This window comes from Carassius carassius, chromosome 39, assembly GCF_963082965.1.
Source record: "Carassius carassius chromosome 39, fCarCar2.1, whole genome shotgun sequence".
Taxonomy (NCBI): Eukaryota; Metazoa; Chordata; class Actinopteri; order Cypriniformes; family Cyprinidae; genus Carassius; species Carassius carassius.
In genome coordinates, this window is record NC_081793.1 from 16,127,484 (window position 1) to 16,148,548 (window position 21,065).

Consider the following 21,065-nt stretch of genomic DNA (forward strand, 5'->3'; position numbering starts at 1 on the left):
AATCTCCAGGTTTGTGTGTGTTTGTGTGTCAGAGTCTGTGTGTGTCCAGTTTGGTGTGTGTGTGAGCCTGTGTGTGTCTGAGTCTGTGTGTGTGAGTCTTTTTGAATGTTTGAGTGTGTGAGCCTGTGTTTAAGTGTGTGAGTGAGTGAGTGAGAGTGTGTGTGTGTGTGTGTGTCCATGTCCATCTCCAGGTTTGTGTGTGTGTTTGAGTGAGTGAGTGAGAGTGTGTGTGTGTGTGTGTGTGTCCATGTCCATCTCCAGGTTTGTGTGTGTGTGTGTGTGTGAGCAAAATTTGCAACAGGAAGTCTGTGGAGCAGTCATAGCATAGAAAGTGTAGCAATGGCATAGCAATAGCAATGTCTTTAAAGGGATAGTTCACCCAAAAATGAAAATTCTATCATCGTTTACTCACCCTCAAGTTGTTACAAACCTGTATGAGTTTCTTTGTTCTGCTGAACACAAAGGAAGATATTTGGAAGAATGTTTGTAACCAAACAGATCTCGGTCCCTATTGACTACCATAGTATATATTTTTTCCTATGATGGAAGTCAATGGGGACCGAGATCTGTTGGATTCTGTCATTCTTCCAAATATCTTCCTTTGTGTTCAACAGAACAAAGAAACTCATACAGGTTTGGAACAACTTGAGGGTGAGTAAACGATGATAGAATTTTCATTTTTGGGTGAACTATCCCTTTAAGGTATCTGACACTAAGTGTTGGCAATGGAAATGTGTACTTGTCACTAAAAATATATGATCTATTTGATTAATACTAATTTGTTCACTTATTTAATTTTTTTTATGTTAAAATTCTTTCTATCTCAGGGTACTAGCAGATAGACATTACAGCATTTGTAGGTAGATTCCACCACATTCTGCCACAGGACCCTGATTAATGCATTGCTATGAAAAATTGAAGTCAGACTACATGTCTTATTTGGAATGACCATCAAAGGGAGAGAAATTTTGACTCAAGGGAGGAGTTAACCAGGCCATGCTAACCATCCATACTGTGACCCCTTGGCTGACGAAGGAAGCATTCAAGAAACTTATTATTTTTGCAATGCCGGATGGTGATGCTAGTGGCACAGAAATTAAATAGGCATCCTGGAAGGGTGATGCGCAGAGTTCCACCTCATCAAATATTACACACGCTTGCATCAGGATTCAGCACACTCCATCTGTCTGTCTCTAATGTTCTAATTTTCTCTCTTTTCTTTCCAGTCTTGTTCTAGATTTTAAACTTCCTCATGCTGTTACTCTGTTTAGCCTTTCCTAGGGGTGCTCTGATCAGGATTTTTGAGACCGATCACAGAAAGCATTCTCTGCCGATCCGATCTTTTTAAAGCCTTTTTATTATGTAGAATAATTTATTGTGATGGTGCAATCAATATTTTTAAACATTTATTCAGGGCCTGAATCTCATTTTTGAAAATAATTCCTTATTTAGGTGACTCTTGTGAGTTTTTTTTATTTAATTTTTTGATGGGTGGAGGGGGCCATTTTTTCAAATATATATTTATCTCACCTAAATGTTTGATCATGTTTGATCATTTTTTTTTTTACAATCGTGTAATTGTTGCACAATATCTTACACAGCGCAAGCCTGATTTTGTGAGTTGTATGTGAGGTTGTTTGCAGTGTGTATGTAGTCCATGTGTTGTACAGAAGCAGTATGGACTGTGCTGTCACACAGGAGTCAGCTTCTGATCCATGGCTGTTTAACACAAACACACATTTTATCCATTATTTTAATTTTAAAACATTGTTACTTAAAATCAACATTGATTCTTCTTTCACACAGTACAGTAATACAAACTTTCAGCAATTATTCAGTGCTTTTTACTTTTGCATTTACTTTTATATATTAAGTTGCTAAAGCAAAACACAAACTACTTTTCTTACGTTATCACAAACATTCTAAATTAAAACTTACCATTGAAAGAAACAGCTCAGCTCTACTTGCCTTTTCTTTTGCATTTAAATGTTTATTACAAACAATCCTGTTCTTTAAGAACTTAAAAATGATTGCCTTGTTTATCTGAAAGTGCTCTTTTCATTTAAACCTAGCCAAAAAGCCATAGCCTATTTGTTGGCTGTGAAACACAGTAGACTATAATTACATGCATTTTTGTGTCAATGCATGTTCATATTTACCGCAAACAATGCGCTGTAACTTTAATAAGTGCATGCATCACAGCAAAAATAGACTCTGTGTGGATCTCTGCACTGCTGCAGACGCACTGCTCCTGAAATGCACTGCCAGACCACACAACTGTGTGTGCAGTGTGAACGCTTTAATCCATTAACATGAGCATGGAAAAAATATGCACCGCAACCTGTGAACCTGGCATTATTTGTGTGTGTGCAGGTGTGCATGCGCACATGGTCTTCAAGAAAGGGTGTGAGCGTTGAATGGTTTAAACACTGGCAAGAACTAAAAAGAAAAAATGCAATTTATGAACTTCAGTGACGATGCGACACTGCCTCGATAGTGCAAGTGACAATTCCTGTGTGGACTGTGCAGCATGCAGCTCGCTTACAGTGCAGTTCACCCGTGCTGGACAGAGACTGAGACCGTGTCATGTCATGCCAAACCTCTCACTGCAGGCATGTCATCAACTTGAGATCGGTTTTATGATATCTGCCTTTTTAGAGTCTTCCGATCAATCATCCCAGAGCGATTATCAGTCGATTGTGATTGGTAGCCGATTAATCGGAGCACCCCTGACCTTTCCTTATATCAGAAGAAAAACAACAAACACCCGAATTGTCTTCCTTTTTCAGGTCTTTCCTTTTGTTGTTTTTGTTGTTGCCATACAACTCTCCTTTTTATCTTCCTTCACCTGTCCCTCTGTCATGCCTTTAACAGCTCCTGTCTCTTTAAATGCCAGTGGTTCTAGTGCTCACACCTGTTGTTTTCCTTCTATTCAGCCATCTGAGCCGGCAGATGATTGGTCTGAACACATCAGTTCTTCAGGGAAGAAGTACTACTACAACTGCAGAACGGAGGTGTCTCAGTGGGAGAAACCTAAAGAGTGGTTGGAGAGGTATTAAACGCACACTTTCACCCCTCAGCTCAGGCTCAAATTGTGCTTAATTATACACTAATAATACACAAATACATGCTGCTGCATAAACATCAGGTGATCAATTTTCAATTTTTAAATATAAATATCAATATAACTTTTTTTTTTTTCAATGCTTGATTGTGTTTATGGGGTGTAGTCTAACATGTTAATGCAAAACCATTTAAGTTTTTCTGTGTTTAAAATGTTATAAATATATATAATGAGCGAGTACATCATAAATTAATTTACAAAACCGCCTTTCTGTCTTATCCCAAATCACTACGGTACATTTGTAATAAGTGATTATTTTTGGACTATTGTAGCCTTTTTGGGTTGTCAACGCTGCAGAGTAACAGAAACCTGTGTGAATCGCCATATACATAAACTTGGAGAAGTACCTCTGGTTAGAATGCGGGATGCGTGCAGTAGGGCTGTGCAAAATATTGAATGCGATTTTCATGTGCATCTCGGCAGTAAAGGCGCTCCTGTGATTAAAAGTATATCTCCAGCATGTGCGTTCAGGGCGGGGTTTATCTCACAAACCCGAGAAGTAACTCATTGTAGTCCCTACCAGCCATTTTTGTAGGCATTAAACTGCCAGAATTTTGAAAGACTATCTCCGTTTGCATTGATCTTTCAGCTTCGTACCTTTGCAGACATTCTTTTTGCTCAAACAGCAACATTACAAACTAACGAATGTTAAAAAAGTGAAATCTCTTTAAATGGAAACCTCTTTAAATGGAAAAGTGAAACCTCTTTAAATGGAATAAGAAATGATTGTAATATTTCACTTGTAAGTTAACAAACATACAAAAAATTATGATCGTTTTACATTACAACTGTACAATCCATAAAGGCGATTATTGTGATATCTTATTTTCTTCGTTATCAAACATTAAACCATCAAACTTTTTTCTCTTGTTTCCGGTAGCCGGTTTAGAAGTGCTTCTCATTACAGTTTGGAAGATTATGTTGCAACCCCATATGTATGTTAAGTAGTGTTGGGCGATATGTTAATTTTTCATATCGTCATATCGTCAGCCCATGAGATCGATGAAACATGATCTTATCGTGCATGGGTGGAGAGAGAGAGACTCGTGGTTATTGTCATAGCAGAACTATTTGGTGTTTTAAACCGGGCAGGTGCGTGAGAGAGAGCCTATGGAATCACCAATAATTGAAAAAATACTTTAAAACATACTGATAAACTAACGTTAAATATAAAAATACTGTATTTTAAACGGCTAGTTCATACATAGTCAGACGTAGCTGTCATATCGCACGTCCTGTGACAAATTTGCCGCATCTGCGCATGGAAGTTATCAGTCAAAATTTTCTGCAAAATCAATCAACAGTGAAAATCAATAGTAGATTTCATTCAAAGTCCAGCAGTTTAACACCAATATTGGGCATAAACAAACACGTTAAATATAAAGTATTAAAAACAGTTAAGTTCATATATTTGGAGTAAAGTTGAATTGAACTGATGCATCAGTCATACAGCGCTCCGGACCACGTGCCTCATAACGAACTCGACGCACCGCCACAGAAACAAACATGAGATGCATTCTGACATAACTGTGGCATTAAACTCAGTGAGGGCTCGTTTAAAATATTGCGCACACATAATATAGGCCGTTCAGATTACTTGTTAAATTGCAATGAGATACCTTATATCTGCAGAAGATGTACGTCTGTTTGTGGATGGATACTTTGTAACGGACGAAACAATGTATTTTGCATGCATCACATTATAGTGCGTTGTGCATAAAAATAAGGCGGCAGAATGAACTTATCCATAGTGGTTCTCACGCAGTCCTTCTACGTCATCACCACATAGTGAGTGTTATAAGTTAAGTGATCAGTCTTTAAGAGAAGGACTAATGAGATCCACTATGGATGATAAATTTGCTCTGCTGCCTTGTCATTATTTTATCTTTACTTTATTTGTAACGCCAAGAAAGAGTTAATCTCTCATGTATGAGAAGAGTGCGTTGCTGTGTATCAGCCATTAAATGTGTGGGTCATCAACTCCTCGTTTTCCATCTCTTTCATTTCATGGATTTAACGAGTTATCCGAGTCAAAGCGGACAACTTCAGCAACTACAGGCTCTAATCCTCCTGCGCTTCTGTGTGTGTGTGTGTGTGTGTGTGTGAAATGCGGTGCTGAAGTGAAAAAGCTGGTTAGTTTGATAGCCGAATTATAATAAGCTGCCTAATAAAAAAACTAGTATAGTAATTATTATTATTATTATAATCTAATACATTAATAGGACAATGACCCTAATATCATCTTGCTTATGTCGAGTTCTCTGACTATCGTCGAAACAACAACACTATCATCTATCAGCACAACCCTAATGTTATATGACCTTAAACTCACCGAACATGCAGTGAAGAGTTTGTCTGGAGCAGCATTTTCTGCAGAACAAGCTGTAATAAATTACATTTTGAATACATATGTAATGAAATGGCAGTCTTTGTGATTTGTTGATCACACTGTCTTATCATGATTTTGTTCCCTTAATGAATGCTGGAACCATAACAGGTGCGCTGAAATGAAAATGTTATACAAATTCCACTTATCAAGTGACTTGCAGAAAGTTGAGAGGTGACAGCTAGTCTCATTGTGAGGCTTTTTTTTTTGCCTGCTGTGCGGGTCATGTGTTTAAAGCTGATGCGGTTTTGTTTCCTTTTGAATGCCAGTATCATTTGTGAACAACTTCCTTTTTCAGAGAGCAAAGGCAGAAGGAGGCAACCAAGACGGCTGCAGTTGTCAACAGCTTCCCTAAAGACAGGGACTACAGGCGTGAAGCCATGCAGGCTACGCCCACCAGCTTCTCCAGCACTAGTAAGTTTTAAAGTCTGAAAACCCACATTATTTAGCTCTGGAAATTGGCTGTAAAGATTAAAGGGATAGTTCACCCAAAAATGAAAATTCCTTCAATAGGAATTCACACCCCATTCTTCCAAACCAAAGATCTTTGTTTATCTTCAGAACACAAATTAAGATCTTTTTGATGAAATCTGAGAGCTTTCTGACCCTACATAGACAGCAACACAACTAGGGATGCAGCTATTGATCGATTTCATGATGAACTGTGCTTTAAAACGTCAAGGTTAGTTACACCGAGTGTTTTTGTTGCACGGAACAGAACAGTTGCAACTTGTGCGCAACGAAAACAAAGTTACACCACCGGTGCATTATCTTAAAGTGCCATGTTTATCAGAGACACAGAAGCTACTACACACTAGATTAACAAAGCAAAGCTTTATTTCCTCCAGAAAAATTCCTGAAGTCAATAGCGTGGGAGCATTTTGGGTACATCAAGAATGACCGGAGCAGCATTTAAATATTTTGCTGTAAAAAAAAACTGCTGTTAAAAGAGCGAATACATAAGAGATAGACACAGCTAGCTGTGCATTAGACTATTTTAATGAATTAATTACAACATTTAGCTACATTAATTTTTCAGTTGAGAGAGAGCGCGAGAAATAGACAATAAATAGAAATAGAGAGCTGACTGTTACAATGTGAATTATCTGCATCCCTCTACAAACAAAGATTTTAATAACTTCAGACACAGCGATTTTACTCCCTATTTCTGATGAATCTAATGTAACGATCCAGTATCTAAGCTTTTTTATTAATAAATGTCGTGGGCAGAGCTGACAAGAAGTTTCTTTAGCGTAGCTCCTGAATGTTTCTGTGTGCATCCAGTACGATCCGATCTCACAGACCAAAATAATAGACCTGCTTTTGTCAGGCCACCTGTAAAATCAGATGAATTACATGACAGTTTGTTACATTGATAGTTCAGTTAATTTCCCTTATTAGTAACCATTTTCCCTGGGGAATAAATAGTCATTAACCTATTAGTGTTAATATATTAATACTAATAATACTTCATTAGCATTATTATTTATGAACCCTGTTATAGTATTAAGTCAAAAACCAACAAGATTTTTTGACTACTCAAGTTTTAGTTCTCTACCTCAGGTTCAAAAGAAAAGTAGAATGATTGCACAAACTGAAAACACTAAATGCTTTTGTGATCTATTTCCATTTGTTATATTTCAAAAGGGGAACACTGACATGGATGTTTACAGACCAGAGGTCACACTTTTTTCATTCCAATGGGGGAGATGGACTTTTGTCTTCCTTTTACTATTATTATTTTTTGCTGTAATATTTGGTTACTGTGTTAATTCAGCTAGCTTGAGAAGTAAGCAATAAATAACTTAAAAATCTGAAGATTGTTCATGTGATTTTATATATAGAGAATTCTTCGAGAATACTTTTTGTGTGTAAAGAAAACAAAAATAACAATGTTATTCAAAAAAATAATAATTTTATTTATATATATATATATATATATATATATATACTGGCTCCACTCTCTCTCACACAGACGCGGGCGCGAACACACACTATGTGCAAATCTCCGCATTTGAACAGTCAATAACAAAACATAAAGTAGTTGATTCCAAAGTGCCAGATTGTCGTAGCAAAGTCAGAATTACCACCTCTCCTGGGTTCATGAAAAGGTCGTCCATAAAATGCGTTGCTGTTCTGTTGTAAGTAATCTTAAAGATTCCTAAATGCATCTACTTTTGGAAGGCCAAATAAAGTGCTTTTGCTTTCGCCTAGAAACACACAGCATCTCCCTGACATGACTGCTTCAACACTAACTGTGGTAAGGTCACTGAAACCAGGCCTTCTTTCTTTGCTTGAACATTTGGGTGGCTTTACACAAATATTTCCCCACAATGATGTAAACATGTGGGGGTGTGTTTGTATGAGCCGTTTTAGGAGGGCGTGGCAGAGTTTTAACTTTTGATGAAGAATATCTCTTTGGTTTTGAGACTTTAGTCTTTGCACCTTCAGGGATCTTATCTGTGCACAAACAGCTTGTAACATTCAAAAAAAAAAAAGGGAAAACTTGAAATCGCATCATATGACCTCTTTAACTTGATGTTAGCTTTGAGTTATGAAGCTTGCCGAATATTTTTATTGTAGAGTAGCCTCTTATGTTTAAATATCAAGTCCATTTAAATTTTCCAATTAATTTCCTTAATGACCAGGCTGGGATGCTGTAACATTTACCTCCGCAAGCTATAGATCCTTTGTTTACTTTAGTTGACCTGTCTTTGCTAACACAACACAGAGAATGTTTTGGCCTGAAATACTTTAAAAACAAAAGGGCAATCTGTTTTTAGACACACAGAGCGGTATAGATGAAGCAGGTTTTTTTTTTTTTTTTTACTGACAGCCATTTTTCATGGACGATCACAGATTGGTTTTGTATTTATAGAATGACAACATTTAGAGCTTTTGCAATATTTTTATGTCTCAAACATCTGCTTATCCACACCACCCACATAAGCAGTGTTGGGGTCTGTTTGTACGCTGGTAGGAGGCAGTAGCATGTCTTTGCCTTATGTAGCATGACGTGTTAATGCTCTTTAAACATCACTGTTCTACATGCTGTTTTTTTTTTTTCTTCATTTATTTTCCAGTCATCACAGCAGTTCACTTCTGTCAGTATTGTTTTCAATGCTTGGCTATATCAAAGCTAGCTGTCGAAGGGTAGCAGATGCTAAGTAGGGCTGGGCAAAAAATCGAATGTGATCTTCATGCTTGACAAACGCTTAACGTGGTTTAATGTACCAATACAGTGATATTAACAGACCAAACTCACTAAACATCACATTAATAAAGTATCTACAAAAATTACCCCTGAATATGAATTTAACGCGTTTAATAACACGTTAAGCCTTTTCCTCTCATAGAAAACCATCATAAGGCTTAACGTGTTATTAAACGACTTGCATTCATAATCAGGGATCTTCGGGTTTTTTTTGTACATCGTATACTTTTATTAGTATAATGTTTAGTGAGTTTGGTTTTTAAAAATCACTGTCTTAGTACATTAAGCCACATTAAGCGTTTTCTTATAACGGTTTTCTATGGGAGGAAAAGGCTTAACGTGTTATTAAACGAGTTGCATTCATATTCAGGGCTCATCTGATTTTTCTATAGATATTATACTTTATTTGTATGATTTTTTTTGTGAGTTTAGTCTGTTAATATCACTGTCTTAGTACATTAAGCCATGTTAAGCGTTTTTCACAGTAAGCGTTTTAGAGTGTCCCCTGTCATCCAGCGCAGCTGCCCCCTCAAGCATCAGGTCGCGGAGCAACATCAAAAAGAACAGCTGAGACCGGCCGACAGTTAGGAGTAGCTGAAGCCTTTGCGAAATCTGTCAAATACAGCTGTGAAAGTAACAGGCATACCTGCTGAAGTCAACCTCCGCGTCAGTGCCCAGAGAGCGTGAGCAGATAACGAGCTCACACACGCTTGAGGAGTGCATCGACTCCAACGCGAATCCACTGTCCTGGTGGGCCAGTGGTGGCGCGATAATCAGTCTAAATTTCCGCTGCTGTCAAGTCGCGCGCAAAAACGTGTAATACATGTTAGAACTCTTTGATATCTTTAAAAAAAAAATGTATTGGAAAACGCATGTTCTTGCTGCTGTTTGGCATTTAACAATAAACAAAAAAAAACGTGTCTCTCTGTCAGTTAAAAAAGCAACAATATATGCTGCATAACTCAATGATAGAGCTTTGTATGCAGTAAAATCAGGATAAATTAGGTATGTAAAAAAAAAAAAAAAAAAACGGCGGTAATACCGCATATCGCTCTATTGAGCCACCCATAATAACCGCAGGGGCAAATTTCTTAACTGTGACAGCCCTATACATAGCTCCCACTTTCAAGGAAAACATCAGATTATCAGGGAGTTTTAAAAATAAAAATAAATTTTCTCTGGGCTTAGAAAATGGCAAGTTCCTTGACTTGAGTCATGGAAATTTCTAGAGTGAGTAAAACACTTTTGTTGGTATGCTCCGTTCTAAAGTATTTCATCAATTAGATATCACTATTGGGGTAGAGTAAAAATGGCTTCTAAGCCAAAATTTATGATTTTGTGTGATTCATGGAGTCTTTTAAGCCAAACCCAGAAAACAAATTGGTGGAAAATATTGATTAGTGAATTTTTTTTAATGGATTTTAATGATTTTTAAAAACTCAATATCCAATAATCACAAATGACTGGAAAGCAATTAATTTGTCAAAGTGTGGGAACCCTGAAGGCACTTTCTCGTAATAGCGAAACAATTTCCAAAGCACACACTGGAAGAAAATTCTATTATTGAGTGGATTCTGACTTGAATGCCTCTGTTTGGCCATTGTGTTCACGCGCTGTCTGTAATTGGCCACATTGTTCTACTCTGCAAAAACACTTTGTAAATTGAAACATTTTACAGGTTTCATAGAACATCCCACAAATATGAGAGCATTTGAATGCAGATGCCTATCAGCAGGTACTTGATCGACAAGCTACTTGGTTCTATCTGTTCTACGTAAAAGCTGGTATCGTTACGTTTTTTTTTTTTTTTTTTAAATGTTAGTATGGACTTTGTACCGATATGTTTAATATAGGGATGGGATGGTATGAAAATTTAATATCACGATTATAGTGACTAAAATTATCACGATTATCAATATTATCACGGTTTTGTTGAAACGAGATGAAAGTGTTCAAAAATAGTTGATGCTCACACTGAAAACATTTCAGCAAGTTTTATATTTAATAATCAACAAACAACTAATAAAACAAGCAACTCTATGCACTTAATTTAAAGAAAGATTAAATTCTGTGGCATTTCCTTCCTTACAATGAAAAGTAGTGTAGAAGCATAGAAAAGTCACTGACTTTCGCCATTCCTTCTCGGAAAAAAAACCCCAAAAACATTATGCGCTGCGCTTGCGTCAGACTGTTGCTGGCTGGACATGATTTAATAGCGAGTTATTAAAACCGCGATAATCAAACACGGTTTTAATGAGAATTCATTTTTAAACGATATTACTAACCTTCAGCACATTTTATCACGGTTATCGTCCCATCCCTAGTTTAATACCATTAGTGGGTGCTAAAATATAGTTGACCTTACAGTTATCAATCTTATTGTCTATGAGCCTTCATTTAAAATATTTAGGGCTTTTCTCCAATAATGTCACTAAACATCATTAACCTCTATATAATTTTTCTTTCACCCCCCCCCCCCCCCCCCATTAATAGAGCCTCCAGTTGCTACAGAGAAACCTTCATCACTCACACCATCCTCTTCCTCTGCTGCTGTATCTGGCTTAAGCATGGCAAACACAGCCAGTGGTGCCTCTGGCTCTACAGTCCCAGTTTCTCCAGTGATGCAGTCGCCGGCTCCACCTACTCTTCTTCAAGACCCCTCCCTCTTACGTCAGCTCCTCCCCGCTCTGCAAACGGCCCTGCAGCTTAACAATGCCAGTGTAGACATGGCCAAGATCAATGAAGGTAAGTGTACTGAATCTGAGTGAATGGAGATGATCGTGAAACGCTAAAGTAAAGTAAGCTGGTAGCAGTCCAAAACATTACAGGGATAGACCCACTTAAGGAACCGAAGGTTAAAACCTTGCTTGCAATACTGTGGTGATGGCAGTTATCACCTTTCGAATTTACTACAAATATATAACTTCAGTGTGATTAGCAAGCATACTTTTTGCAGCTTTATTCTAGTTGTGTTTCTTGTACCACTCAAGTGGGAATGTAATTGCTTGTTATATACTTGTGCATGCTAGGCTTGCGTCAGCATTTCCTTTCTTAACTTCACATCTCAGGGATGAATCATAACTTTGCTGCTTCCTGAACATCTCCTGTATGAATTGCCATTTGTGAGTGTGCTCCTCGTTGCTCCTCGCTTTCCATCATTGGCTGCATTTGCAAATTATGATGCACAATTTACATGGCCAGTCTGGTCTCATCTTTCATACGCGTGTATGACAGATGTGTATAAACACTAAAATGTCAAATTTGGCATGATCCAGTGGCAGGGCTGCTGCGTCGTTCTTCAAATACATGAATATTGGATTTTAACTAGTTGCTGGGAACATTTCCTCTGGTTCAAGCTGTGGTAAAGAGCTTTGCTCAAAGGTGTTTGTTGAGCACCAAATCAGCATATTAGAATGATTTCAGAAGAATCTTATGACATTGAAGACTGGAGTAATGGTTGCTGAAGATTCAACTTTTCCATTACAAGAATAAATAAAATTTTTAAATGGAGGTTTCATTTTACATTACAAATAGATTCTTTCTTTTGAATTATAGTAATATTTCATAATAGTTTTTACTATATTAAAAAAAAAAGAAAATGGCAGTTTTGGTGATTTATAAAAATATTTATAAAAGACTTCTTAAAAACATCCAAAAAGAACTTGCGGTTCCAAAACTTTGAATGGTAGTATAGATGTCTTAATAAGCTTGTAGCTATAAAGTGTTTAAGTAAATTTTTCTTCAGATCTTCATATTTTTCCAAGTAATCTTAAATGAACTGTCCTGGAAAAAAATCTGTTATTTAGATGCAGTATTTTGACAGGTAGTTGGGATGTGCTAGTCTGTAAATTATCTGTAACAACTAGTCGACTTATTGTTTTTAAAGAAGCCCTGTTTAATTAGACTAATTTCAGCCCCAAGTCAGACACAATTCTATTGGGATGTAACATATGTATGTTGGTGGAGTCACCTGTTTGATCATGGCTTTAACTTTAAAGGGAATGAACTTGGACTCAACTTTTCAGAGCCTTGCAGATTGTCTTAACTGCTTGCTAATGAATAAAAAGACAAGCACCTAATGTGAGCTAAGCATTTAGTAAACAAGTGGTTTTTCCTGCAGAAACATTTGATCAAGGTGAATTATTTCAGTTTTGTTTATATCTTTTTATCTGCTTCTTGTCTTCACCTTTTGTTCTTGCTTTCTTGCCTCATTCTGTGACTCTGTAGTTCTCACGGCTGCAGTAACTCAAGCTTCACTGCAGTCCATGCTCCACAAGATCCTGACTGCTGGTCCGTCTGCCTTCAACATCACAACTCTGCTCTCCCAGGCTACTCAACTGTCCAGCCAAGGTACAAACACACACTCTGCTGTCTCTCTCATACTACCTCTTACTCTCAAAGCTGCTGTGTTTTTTATTTGTGCTACAGTGCCATCCAAATTAAGTGTCTTTGACAAATGGCTCTGTTTTGCGACCTGATCTTGAACTTTATAACTTGAGCCCATGGGATCTGATTTGTTTGTGCCATGTGACATTGTGTGTTGCTTGTGTTGCCGACTCATGTCAGCTGTGGGGTTCTGAGTCAGTTTCCTTAAGTTAGCAGTTAGACTTGGTAGTAGGGATGGGCGTTTTCCACAAATATCACATTCGAATATTTGAGCTCACAAAAAACGAATATTCATTTATTTAAATTAAGTTTAATGAGTCATACGTTATTTTTCAGCAACATTTGTTTTCGTCATTTTGAACAAGCTTACAATAAGCTTGAACATTACACATCGTGTTTTGTAGCTGAAAACCTTTAACAATGCGTGCAAACAAACAAAAGTACAGATTAAAAGCAAAAAAAAAAAAAGTGAACAAAGAAAAAACGTAAAGCAGCCTGCAGCAATTAGGCTATTGTACAGAATGTAGCTTACACTTAACTTTTAAACTGTCAGCAAATCTTTTTAAACTTTTTTTCTTTTGTTTTACATGTTCTTGTTAAGAAATACAGGCATGTAAACATGATCGGAGGAAAGTCGGCTCCTTAGTCTGTTAACAATAAGGCCGGCCGAGGAGAAAACGCGCTCTGACGACACAGACGTTGGCGGGACTCACAAATAACGGTGTTAAGCGAATACGTTTTTGTGAAGCGCTTCGTGTTTTCGTTTCATCACTGAATGGGATCCTCATCTGGTGGAATACATGGCTCCAGCAAGAACTGTTCCCACTCGTCTCGGCTGGACTCTCTGTAATCATCGCTGAAGAACTGGCTCTGCCTTTCCGACGAGTGGGCATTGCATCCTCTTCATCGTGGCGACTGCATCCGCACCACTCGCATCAAGGGAAATGATCCGATAATGTTCAAAAAAGTTTTTTTTTTCTTACTTCTCATGTTTTCATCGAGAAACCTGAGATGTTTGTGCCGAGGGTCTAGGGCAGACGCGAGAAGAGGAGTTTTCACTGCATTCTCCAAGTTAGCGGTGTTTATTCGTTGCTTGAGAGATGCCGCAACACAATGTTCTTGAATTCGGTCACTTTCTGTGATTCTCCACGGCATATTTGAAGTACTGTAGAAGACCGCAGTTCTTTTAGGGGGCGTTCACATATCGCGTCTTTTCCATGCTCAAGTTCGTTAATGTAGGCGCGCGGTATGCGCGCTCATAATGGAAGCGACGCGGTCGCGATGCGCACGCGATGCGCACGCGGTGCGACGCGGTCCCGTTATTTCCAGGCGTGTCCGCACAGCATCGAGTTAAAAACATCTCAACTTTCAGAATGCCGCAAGCAAACCGCGGGTCATGTGACAAGAACTAAACATTCAGCTTCATCCTTTCCTGTAACAACGTTGAAAGCTCAGCCAAGATGAAGGAACAGCTGATCATAGCTGTATATGGATTGCCATTTTGAAATAAATTTAGTAGCAGAGCTACTGAAAGCGATTTTTTTGTGCTGCAAATCCATTTATCGTTTGCTGAAATTTCCGCGTCTTTATGGAGAGAACGCGTCGCCTCAGGAGCGCTTCTGCCCGAGCGCTTTGGAAAGAAGGAGAAAGCGGAGCGCATAGCCTTTTCCACGCCTTATTAGGCGCGATATGTGAATGGCCCCTTAATCATTCATTATTTTTTGCTTGCATACACCTTCAAATATGCCGTGGAGAATCACAGAAAGTGACCAAATTAGGTTTTATTGTGAATTTTTTTTTTTGCGAAATTCGAATATTTTTATTTATCGAATAATTAGAGCAGAACGAATATTCGAATGTTCGACTATCCGTGCACATCCCTACTTGGTAGCTTAGCAAGGATCGCACACACAGGCCTGGCTGCTGCTGTCTGAGCAGATAATGGTGAGCCATGTGGGCCTCAGAAATGATTTCTGGTTTTAACACTGGTTTTAAGTAGTTTTATGTATGGATTTGTCATGCAGCATTTTATTTTATTTTTTTAATATCCATTCATTGTTTCCCACATGACTTTTGTGAGACTATGGTGGATCTCAGCCCAAGAACTAAGAATAAATTGTACATTTTGAAGTTAAATGCAAAGAAAAGAGTAAAATTAAGAGAGTAAAATTGGAAACCCCTCCAACCCCTTTTCAGTAACCAAATTGCAAACAAAATAAAAATCTGCATTGATTTGTACCTGGACATTCAAGTGAACTCTAACGTCATTAGTTGTGATAGTTGCTCAGTCCAGATTACAAATAAAATGGGATCAGACGTATTCTACCGTTAGTTTTCAGATGATCCAAATGTAGTCTATGGATAAAATTGTTTTATAAACTAGGTGACAGCATCTCTGTGCTTTAATAAGTATTGTATAGCAGTAATATATTGTTAAAAAACTTCTCACTGATGCATTTGAAAATGATGCACACACAAAATAAATCATTGCTTCTATAAAGGCTTTAACATTTCCCCCCATGCTTATGTTTAGGAAAACTAGGTCAGAGTGTGCTGCTTAGCCTGTTAATGGTCTGTGTGTCCATGGTGTTTCTACACTAAGGGAGTTGGCATTTCTATAGCAGAACTATGTTAAAAGGGTCATATGATGCTTTTTTTTTAAAGATAATTTGTGTATTTGATGTAACAGAATATGTTGACATGCTTGTGTGTTAAAAAAATACATTATTTTTCAAATACTGTATATTATTGTAGGTCCTCTTTGTAGGTTTTCTACAAAGTCCCTCCTTCTGACAAGCACAGTCTGCTCTGACTGACCAACTGGCCCAGTACATTGTGATTGGCCACAAGCACTCGTCCTAAATGTAACGCTGCTTTCCAAAATTGCGAGCTTCATCTTTCAAAAATAAATGTAAAGACAGTAAATAATGTCCTTAGTTTTACCATCAGTTCAAGCCCGAAAGGGGAACAGAGTCACGTGACAGACCCCGTGATGAAGCTCGTATTTGTTTGCAGTACACAAGCCACGGTTGGTTAAGACCGCTTACTCCACTGTTTGACCGTGCACGCACACACACATTTTAACAATTTATTTAAGTCCACTTAAAAGAAGTACTCACGAGGACAAAAATATTATTGATGCAGTTAAATACATGTACAAAATCATGGACCAGTGGCATACATCAGGTCTTTAGAATATTAAGCATAACACTCAGTTCTTATGGATATAAATAACAGCGTCTCCTCCATATATGACGGCTGCCTATAATAGCAGACAGTGCACCGTACTTTGCCAAGCGTTTGGCCCTCGGTTTGGGCATCCCAAGCTGTTGAAGCCCTCTTACGACCAACCTGTGTGTGTGTCCTAAACTACCAAATATAAAAACAAGTAATTGGCCTCGATAACCTATTTCTAAAATGGTATTTAGGAGTGATTGATATTTAATGATTTTAGTCATGAAAGCTTCCTCCATACTAGAGTCAAAGGTGCACGCAACCTCCAAAACAAACACCTCTCTACGCTCCTCATTAATCACAAGAACATCTGGTGTGTTAGCAGACAGCACACACACACACACACATACGTGACGCGCAGATACTATTGTCAAAACTCCGCATTGGAACATTGGAACAATAGCAGATACTTAAACTAATAACAAAACAATCTTTCTGTAGCTGATTCTGAAGCACCATATTGTCGTAGCAAAGTCAGAATTACCTCCTCTCCTAGGTTCATAAAAGGTCGTCCATAAAATGCGTTGCTGTTCTGTTGTAAGTAATCTTAAAGATTTCTTAATGCATCTACTTTTGGAAGGCCAAATAAAGTGCTTTTGCTTTCGCCTAGAAACACACAGCATCTCCCTGACACGGCTGCTTCAACACTAACTGTGGTAAGGTCACTGAAACCAGGCCTTCTTTATTTTAAACATTTGGGCGGCTTTACACAAATATTTCCCCACAGTGATGTAAACATTTGGGGCGTGTTTGTATGAGCAGTTTCAGGGGGGCGTGGCAGAGTCTTAAAGGGTAAGTTCACCCAAAAATGAAAATTGTCATTAATAACTCACTCATGTTGTTCCAAACTCGTAAGACCTCCATTCATCTTCGGAACGCAGCTTAAGATATTTTAGATTTAGTCAGAGAGCTTCACAACACTGCAGTGACGCTGCTGGCGTGTTTTCTGGTGCACTCAATAACAAAGATATGTCAGCAGCATCACTGCAGTGTTGTGAACGCACTCACAACAGACCCGGAAGAGAAGACTGCTTTTTTTTTTTTTTACTTATTTTTGGCCCAAAATGTATTTTCGATGCTTCAACAAATTCTAACTGACCCTCTGATGTCACATGGATTAATTTGATGATGATTTTCTTACCTTTCTGGACATGGACAGTATACCGTACACACACTTTCAATGGAGGGACAGAAAGCTCTCGGACTAAATCTAAAATATCTTGCACTGCGTTCCAAAGATGAACGGAGGTCTTACGGGTTTGGAACGACATGAGGATGGGTTATTAATGACATAATTTTCATTTTTGGGTGAACTAACCCTTTAACTTCGATAAAGATTCTCTTTGGATTTGAGACTTTAGTCTTTGCAACTTTACAGATCTTCATGCACAATCAGCTCGTAACACTCCAAAGAGAAAGAAAATATTAAAATCACATCATATGACCCCTTTAAAAAAAATCAACATATGGGCATTGAGTAATTTTGTAGTGAATACTCATTCAGGTCATTTTAGTGCTTTATGTTTGAAAATCAGTCTAGTTCACACTACATCTCTGTAATGATTTTAAATGAAATATTTTCATTGCTAGAACATCAAGGTTTAAAAAATCACACTGAGCTAATCACTAATAATAATAGTTTTGCCATGTTTATATTTAGGTAAACAATAGGTCAGTGTGTTAATTGCCTAAAAGCACACACTATCTCATCTCGTCAACGGCACCTATTCACAGTGCTGAACAATGATAGGAATGTATATTTAGTTGTTTAACTGAAGCTGCATATTTTATATTATAATATTTTGATTTTAGCTTTACTTTAACAATGTTTAAAATTTTGTTATAGTTTAACAACACAAACTAGATTTGAATCTGAGCTGGAACAGTGTTTGTTAATCATGTACATGCCTGTTGTGATTAGTTTAGACATCATCCCTTCACCTTGTCTCTTTTTCTCTCTCTTTTGTCATGTCGAGTAGCCCAGCAGTCCAGCCAGTCTCCAATGTCTCTGACATCAGACGCTTCCTCTCCTCGGTCGTATGTGTCTCCTAGAATCAGCACGCCACAGACCAACACAGCCTCCCTCAAACCGCCCCTCAGCACCACACCAGTCTCCTCACAGACAAAGGTATACTGCTGTCAAATGAGATGACGGATGTCACAAACGAGAAAATGACTGTAACACTTTCCCCCTATCTTTCTCAGATGAACGCTTTGACAGTTAAGTCCAGTTCTCTTCCTCCACCGTCATCCCAGCAGTCCCTTCCCACAGACAAACATCATGACAACGGCAACTCTCCACGGACGCTGCAGAGACAGAGGTGACTTAAGAAATTACTAAATGGATTCATTAAAACTTTATAAATTAGTAACTTTGTCAAATAAGTTTAATAAAGGCTTATGGGTACCGAACTGCCCACTGCATGCCTCAGCAGCCATATCTGTAGCTTAAAGAGGCTTTTTGCTGTGGTATGCTGCCATCTTCTGGCTGTTTTTGATATTGCTGATTTTGATGTTTTATATATGTTTCAAACATACTCTGTATGCAGTGCATATGAAGTCCATCTGCATTATGTATGCGGTGCAGAAGCAGCTCAGACTCATTTTGCTTTCACACAGGACACGTTTGCCAGGGTTCCCATGGGTCATTGAAATCCTTGAAAGTTTGTGAATCTGAAAAAAAAAATGTCAAGGCCCTGGAAAGATTTTGAAAATAAACATACATTGATGCAGGTAGTGCTTGAATTTATTTTGTGCAAGAAATTCTGAATCGGCCAAAATGTCGGGAATTTGGCTTTTGCTTTCTCCAGTTGCCAGTGCGTTTATGTATTAGAGCGCTGCGATGGACTGTTTTCTTAATCCCGCTCCCACTGAATTTCAGACCAATTTTGCCCACTCCTGTGATTTTTGTGTCCAATCCCGCCCACTCCCTGCAAACATTCTAATATTGCATAATTTTCTCAAATCAGGGAGCCGCTATTGATACGCAGAGTATTTAAAAGTATATAAATCTCTCTCCCCTCAACCCCGTGATCAGTCAAATCTGACTCCTGCAGCTTGTGTTGAATGCAGGGTTGCCAAGTCTGCTTTTTTTTTCTCCTATGGCTACATGGGTTAAAGGTAGGGCTGCACGATATTGGGAAAAAATGACATTGCGATATTTTATTTTTCTGCAATATATATTGCGATATTTTTTCTTACAAACAAAAATGGGGTGAGCTTACTTACATTCTCATTTTAAATGATTTAAACATCGACACAGCGCTCGTGTTGTTTAAAAACGGCTCCCTCTGCTCTCTCTCTCTCTCTCTCTCTCTCTCAAATCAATTCATATTGCTTTATTGGCATGACATACAAAGGTACATATTGCCAAAGCATTGTAAATAACACAATAGAAACAAACAAAACAAAAATACATATATATTTATAAGAAAAAAAAATTACATGCAAAATAAATCCATATACATTTCTGTAAACATTGATGGTACTTCTAATGTACTCTCTCTGTCTGTCTCTCGCCCGCGCGCGCTCTCTCTCCCTGTCTCTCTCGCGCGCGCGCTCTCTCTCCCTGTCTCTCGCGCTACATTACTACATTTCCGTGTCAATCCATGTTTATTTTTTGCATCAAACACAACAAAAATAGACTCTGTGCATAAATGATTGCTGCACTGCTGCAGACGCACCGCTCCTGGAAGGCACTGACATACCGCAATCGTGTGCAATGTGAATGCTTTAAAGGTCCCGTTTTTCATTTATTTGAAGCTTTGATTGTGTTTACAGTGTGCAATATAACGTGTTCATGTTTTGCGTGTAAAAAAAACTGTATTTTTGACAATTCACCTATCTGTATACCGCTGTTTTCACTGTCACAAAAACGGCTGATGACTTCCTTGTTCTATAAAGTCCCTCCTTTATAGATATAAATATGTAACCAGTTCTGATTGTGCCAGCGGTTCCTGTGTTGTGATTCGACATCAGTTTAGGGCACGCTGCCCTCCTAGAAACATGATTGGGCTAGTTTTGAGAAGCAAGTGGGCAGGATTTGTTTTGAAAACCTGGCAATCCTGATCTGAACCATAGACAGTAAAAGAACGCATGTGCTGGAGATGTACTTATAATCACAGGAGCGTTTTTACTGACGAGATGCGCATGAAAATCGCATTCGCACAGCCCTAACATCTAGTTAACAAAGCTAAACAGCGTTGCCCTTTGTGTAATAAGTTACAGAAACTGTTAAACGCACCAACTTAAATAATAAAATACACTTACCGGTTGTGGTCCATAAACAACGCCTTCTCCAGACAAAGAGGGAACTGCTCCATCTTTCAAGAATAATCTTTGTGCGAATCCGGCATTAAACTGATTGAGATTGAGGAAGCTGTCCTCAGCAAAATGTGCTGCACATAGTTTTACACGTGGATTATAATTTTCGGGAACCGAGTTAAACATAAATTGTAACCATTAATCTCCAAGTACAGCGTCCCTGGGAAGCCCAAACAAAAGTGATTGGACTCCGGGATGAAAATAACAGCGTTTCGACGACATGGCAAACAGCTCTTCCTCTTCGGAGCACAACAAGACCACGCCCCCCTTTTTGTGAATTAATGTGGGCGGAGGTTAGTCAAAAAACTGTTTTAGTGACGTCATTACTGCAGGAACTAGAGGGATGTAGTCCATACAGGTTGGTCATTGTAGGAGAGTTCTGTTAAATAAAATATCTC

At 38.2% G+C, this 21,065-nt stretch overlaps 1 protein-coding gene across 1 annotated transcript in view; it reads left to right on the forward strand.

Moving 5' to 3' along the window:
- LOC132121484 (WW domain-containing adapter protein with coiled-coil-like) overlaps nucleotides 1-21,065 on the forward strand; it is a 39,055-nt gene that overhangs the window by 14,532 nt on the left and 3,458 nt on the right. The window contains exons 5-10 of the mRNA XM_059530916.1: nucleotides 2,937-3,052; nucleotides 5,809-5,924; nucleotides 11,218-11,469; nucleotides 12,952-13,074; nucleotides 18,324-18,472; nucleotides 18,550-18,665. Of these exons, the coding sequence (XP_059386899.1) occupies nucleotides 2,937-3,052; nucleotides 5,809-5,924; nucleotides 11,218-11,469; nucleotides 12,952-13,074; nucleotides 18,324-18,472; nucleotides 18,550-18,665 (872 nt within the window). The remainder of the gene's footprint in view (nucleotides 1-2,936; nucleotides 3,053-5,808; nucleotides 5,925-11,217; nucleotides 11,470-12,951; nucleotides 13,075-18,323; nucleotides 18,473-18,549; nucleotides 18,666-21,065) is intronic.